Here is a 5,627-nt window from a genome sequence, read left to right on the forward strand (position 1 = left end):
CGAATTGACTAACATTTTAGAGAGTGCAAAATCATCACCAGAAGACAAAGAGATCATGATCCGCCCGAGTGATCGGCCCCTCGGTTTTGGGAAGTGCCGGGAAGTCAGAGTCCGACGATCACTAGTGATGGGTGGATGGCAAACCTTTTATGGAGTCGAGTTCTTCACCTCCCAGATTCAGGCTGATGAAGGTTATGGATGAAGTGTTGAAAGGTACTTTGCAGAGGGCAGCAGGACTCACAGTCGGCTGATCTGCCTCGACGATATTATGTCAAAGGGCTCCGAAGAGAGAGCAGTACTTCAGTGTCTCCTCTGTCTCCGCCATTGAGGTTGGTTCCAAGCTGCCCTGAGTTCTTGGACAAGGGTGCTGTAGCCCCAACGCTAACCAAGACTCTGACTCTGGCCCTCAACCTAACTCTGAGTCCAAGAACCATTTCCCTGGAGTAACCACTGAGACTCGTGTGATGGTCTAAAGTGGTCAGGGAAACGCCAGCTGTGAATCTATCATAGCTATGCCACCCCACGCCCTGTCTACTGCTCTGTACTGCCCCAGTGGGAAGAGATCAACAGGCGTCCCTTTGCCCTGAGGCCAGAAGGACTTTGGAATGACGCGATCTGCTTGGGGCAGGTTCACTCTCTGATAAGATCAAACATACGGAGAACAGAGACACTGACGCACACACTTCAGCAGGCATGAATTTATTGGTGGCAGATTATGAAGCTTTACATTTCCTGTAACATGGAAATTCATATGTATACTTATATGCGACGTAATATATATATGATTATCACAGATTTCTGAACTGTAATGATTACTGTCAGCTGGGAAGGAAACGCATTCCAGTAACTGGGAACCGCTGGACAATCCCAGGGAGATACAGACCGAACTGGGGAGGGGACATCACTGCAGATAGAAGATCTCTCCTTCTCTGATCAGAGCGTCCACATTTCGTTCGGTGTTGATGAAGAACTCTTTCATCCTCTTGATATCATTGTGTCTCTCCATCATGATATTAATGTGGCGGTTCAGGACCTCCTCCTGGCATTGTCCGCCGACGGGGGCCATGGGGGCAGTCTTTCCAGACTCCTTGTCCCGAAACCTATATAAGCAATAGGACCCTGCCCCCTCCATGGCTCCGAGTACGAGGTCACAGTCCAGCACGATGGTTTCGCGCTTCTTCCTGGAGTACGCGTGCAGGATGGCGTCCAGGTCCCTCTGGTAGCTCTGCAAGGTGGTGAGGGCGGCGCTGCGGTACGCATCATCAAAGCGCGCCAGGTGGATGAGCATGCCGGAGTGCAGGGCGGCCCCGTTGGCCCAGGTCTTCACGGCCCTGGAGTTGACGTGGCCGTCGTGCACCATGGAGTTCTTCACCGTCACCAGCTGATCGAAGATCTGGGACTCGTAGCTCTGCACCTGTTCACACAGAGAGGGGAGGGAGGGCAGAGAAAGAGACACAGTGATGCAGGGTACAGTCACAGATAGAGGGCAGACAGTGAAAAACTGTCTCTACTCATTTCAGGTGTTACATAGTAGAAGGTGGAGAGAAATGACCATTCATTCTTGCACAGGATTAGGCTTCAGGTCTCCTCCCACACACGTACAGTAGGTGTAGCGTTATTTAGGACTTGGTAGCATGGAATAGACGGGCTCGTGCAGCACTGAGAACTCTTATTTAGAGTAAGTCAACTCAAGCTTTATTGACCCCTAGGGGAAATTTGTTTTACGGCACAGTCAGACACAACACAATGACAAATAGACATCATCACAAGGGAAGAGAACACAGTAGGGTTACAGGAGAAAAGAAACAAGAGCATCATTGTTTCTTAGTAACAGTAACAGCAGCATTCTCACCTGCGTCTGCACATCGTTCACTGATAAATAGTGGGACTTTAAATCTGAACCAAGCTGAAACACAGCTCTGCTCATGATATTAGAAATGATGCACAGAAAGGTTGCTTTGTGAGACTTAGGCGTGACTGCTGCAGTTACAATTCAGATTTGTGTAAGGGTTCAATAAGCTTACAGATACCTGCACAGGAATCACTGATCACCTCCGTCACAGTAATCAATACCTACACAGTAATCACTGATCACCTCTGTCACAGACACCTGCACAGTAATCAATGCTAACTTCTGTCACAGATACCTGCACAGTAATCACTGATCACCTCCGTCACAGTAATCAATACGTACACAGTAATCACTGATCACCTCTGTCACAGACACCTGCACAGTAATCAATGCTAACTTCTGTCACAGACACCTGCACAGTAATCACCGATCACCTCCGTCACAGTAATCAGTACGTACACAGTAATCACTGATCACCTCTGTCACAGACACCTGCACAGTAAACAATGCTAGCTTCTGTCACAGACACCTGCACAGTAATCACTGATCACCTCTGTCACAGACACCTGCACAGTAATCACCGATCACCTCTGTCACAGACACCTGCACAGTAATCACTGATCACCTCTGTCACAGACACCTGCACAGTAATCACTGATCACCTCTGTCACAGACACCTGCACAGTAATCACTGATCACCTCCTTCCAAAAACAGACATTTATTTGGTCCAGAGACGTCACCTGCGCCGATGGGATAGAACCGCCGGACTCGGCTCTAGAAAGACCTCTTCCTCACCTGCCGGCGTAGGTGGTCTGGGTTGCCAACGAACATCAGAAACTGCCGGTAGAAACTCTCCGCCAGGTTGCTCAGCCTGGACACCTTCTCCTCGGCGAAGACCTCCCGCAGCTGCTGCTGGACGTTGACACTCTGCTTCCCGGCGCTGGTCACCGCGTCCAGGATGATCGAGAGGAACAGGGCCACCAAGCCGGCAGCTTGGGGGATGGCGGTCAACCCCCCGAGGGTGGTGATGGCCGTCGAGACGTACTTCCCCGCGTTTCCCTCCAGCGCCGCCTTGATGTTCTCGTGGTGGTTCACCAGGGCAGCGTGGGAGCCCACCCCCAGGTAGACCTGCATGTTCTGGCTCAGACCCACATCGGGCAGGGCGGAGTAACCCGATACCCAGTTGAAGAGGTTTTCCGCTGAGGTGTCCACGTACTTCTCTGTGCACTGGTTGCCTCCCATGTCTGGAGAAACAAAGACCTGGCCAAGCGGGACAGGCTGAGGGAAAACGTGCTGCGGCTCTGGACTGCTGTGCTCCTCTCTCTCTCACTGCAGAGCATAAATAGCAAGATGGCCCATCAGCCAGTCTGTCTCCACTCCCCCTCTCCCTGCCCCTCCTCCTCCTCTGACTTTTTAGGGTGCATGACCGGCTGTCGAACAGTCAACGTGTCCATATTGATGTCTCTCCTCCTCCTTGCTCGCTGTCAGGCAAACACTCCTCTGTGCGCAAACACACACACACACACACACACACACACACACACACACACACAGAGACAGACACACACACACACAGAGACACACACACACAGAGACACACACATACAGACACACTTGTCCTCACTGGCACGCAGTGTAACCGTGTGGTTTCATGGGGCCAGACAGTGATGGGAATATGACCAGCAGTCTGCCCTCCCAGCGAAGTGACTTTCCAAGGCCCTGATCCTGATTGTCCTCCCAGGAGGAAGAAAGATGCCTCTTCATCCTCTTTTGAGCTATGAGTCCTGAGCCTTCACAACCAATACACACCCGTGACTACAGTACAGTATATCACAGAAACTAGACGTCGGTACTATTCTAGAGAAATATACAACAGAATCTGAACTACACTACAGAGGTATATGACAGAATGTGCACTATACTACAGGACTACGTTTCTGTAACTGTATTTCTTGGTGATTTGTTTTAATTAGACAGTGATGCATGTTTTTTTGTCAGCAGTGTTAGAATCAAGCTCAGCTGCTGTTTTCCCGTGTCTCTGATTGCAGATTCTGTTTTTTTGTTATCTTGCAATGCTTCTTTCTCTTGTGTTTCAGCAGAGACTGCCCAGCACTTCCAGTGGGTGATGCGCAAGGCCCTGCTTTTCAGAAACTGGTAGAAATGGGAAAGGCAGGTCTTTTGGTTACATTTCACACATTTAGACTGGAACTGAAAACAAAGCTTTATCTGTCTGCAGCCCGACTGTGTCTCAGGCTGTGACAGAGTGAACCCCAGGGGTACCTGTGTGCAGAGCCCTCACTGTGTGTCTCTCAGGCTGGAGGGTCACAGCGATTTCTCTCATCTCTTCTTAAAATCTCCAACAGCTTGCTATCAAAACCTCCACAGTGATCTGTGACACAGGGACACTGACACAGAAAATACAAATTTGCAAATATCGATCCCATCCTCCTTCCAGAGGTGACTGACACACTGGAGATAAACCACCTGCTCATTGCATAACGTTCCAGCTGCTGAACCTGCACTTTCAGGGCTCTGGTGTTTGCTTAAGCTCAGGTCTGCTTTATCTCTGAATCTGCCCCCTTTGAAATCCAATGGGCCAGAGTCTCTTCAGGGCTTTCGAAGTGGGTGGATTCCTGTACTGTTTTTATACTGTGTATAATAATTTACACAGGAAAATCACAGGTCTCCAGTGAGTGCAGAAAGCTCGCAGGACTCTGTTTTCTGGTCACTGTCACTGTTACTGTGCATTCTGGCCTGGCTGTGCTATGGGGATGTTCTGTGCGCTCCAGTGGGCTTCAGTGTGCTCCAATGTGCTCCAATGTGCCCCAGTGCGCTCCAATGTACTCCAGTGTGCTCCAATGTGCCCCAGTGTGCTCCAATGTGCCCCAGTGTGCTCCAATGTGCTCCAATGTGCTCCAATGTGCCCCAGTGTGCTCCAATGTGCCCCAGTGTGCTCCAATGTGCCCCAGTGTGCTCCAATGTGCCCCAGTGTGCTCCAATGTGCTCCAATGTGCTCCAATGTGCCCCAGTGCGCTCCAATGTGCTCCAATGTGCTCCAATGTGCCCCAATGTGCTCCAATGTGCTCCAATGTGCCCCAATGTGCTCCAATGTGCCCCAGTGTGCTCCAATGTGCTCCAATGTGCTCCAATGTGCTCCCGTGAGCTCCCGTGTGCTTCAGTGTGCTCTAGTGTGCTCCAATGTGCTCCAATGTGCTCCCGTGTGCTCCAATGTGCCCCAGTGTGCTCCAATGTGCTCCAATGTGCTCCTGTGTGCTTCAGTGTGCTCTAGTGTGCTCCAATGTGCTCCCGTGTGCTCCCATGTTCTCCAGTGTGCTCCCGTGTGCTCCAGCATATTGCTGTGTGCTCCAGCGTGTTCCCATGTTCTCCAGCATCTTCCCGTGTGCTCTAGCGTGTTCCCATGTGCTCCAGTGTGCTCCCGTGTGCTCCAGCATATTCCCGTGTGCTCCAGCGTGTTCCTGTGTGCTCCAGCATGTTCCCGTGTGCTCTAGCGTGTTCCCGTGTGCTCCAGTGTGCTCCCGTGTGCTCCAGCATATTCCCGTGTGCTCCAGCATATTCCCGTGTGCTCTAGCGTGTTCCCGTGTGCTCCAGCATGTTCCCGTGTGCTCTAGCGTGTTCCCGTGTGCTCCAGCGTGCTCCCGTGTGCTCTAGCGTGTTCCTGTGTGCTCTAGCGTGTTCCCGTGTGCTCTGGCGTGTTCCTGTGTGCTCCAGAATGCTCTGTGTGATCCATTGTGATGCAATGTAACTCAGTGAGCT

General features: G+C 51.2%; 1 protein-coding gene across 1 annotated transcript; it reads right to left on the minus strand.

Annotated features, from left to right (window-relative positions):
- Positions 1 to 683: 683 nt before the first annotated feature.
- LOC148640571 (uncharacterized) lies at positions 684 to 3,198 on the minus strand. The gene is made up of 2 exons (XM_088619563.1): positions 2,649 to 3,198; positions 684 to 1,414 (listed from the first exon to the last, which is right to left on the minus strand). Exons 1-2 carry the CDS (start codon positions 3,093 to 3,095, stop codon positions 902 to 904), a joined length of 960 nt encoding a protein of 319 aa, XP_088475689.1. The 5' UTR covers positions 3,096 to 3,198; the 3' UTR covers positions 684 to 901.
- Between the last annotated feature and the right edge of the window lie 2,429 nt (positions 3,199 to 5,627).

Source organism: Lepisosteus platostomus, chromosome 25 (assembly GCF_059453375.1).
Source record: "Lepisosteus platostomus isolate fLepPlt1 chromosome 25, fLepPlt1.hap1, whole genome shotgun sequence".
NCBI classification, from domain to species: Eukaryota; Metazoa; Chordata; class Actinopteri; order Semionotiformes; family Lepisosteidae; genus Lepisosteus; species Lepisosteus platostomus.

Excerpts from the sequence above, each read along its gene's own strand:
- LOC148640571 (XM_088619563.1), bottom strand. The coding sequence starts at position 3,095 with ATGGGAGGCAACCAGTGCACAGAGAAGTACGTGGACACCTCAGCGGAA. Across the intron at positions 1,415-2,648 it reads CAGACCACCTACGCCGGCAG|GTGCAGAGCTACGAGTCCCA; the intron begins GTGAGGAAGAGG and ends CTGTGTGAACAG.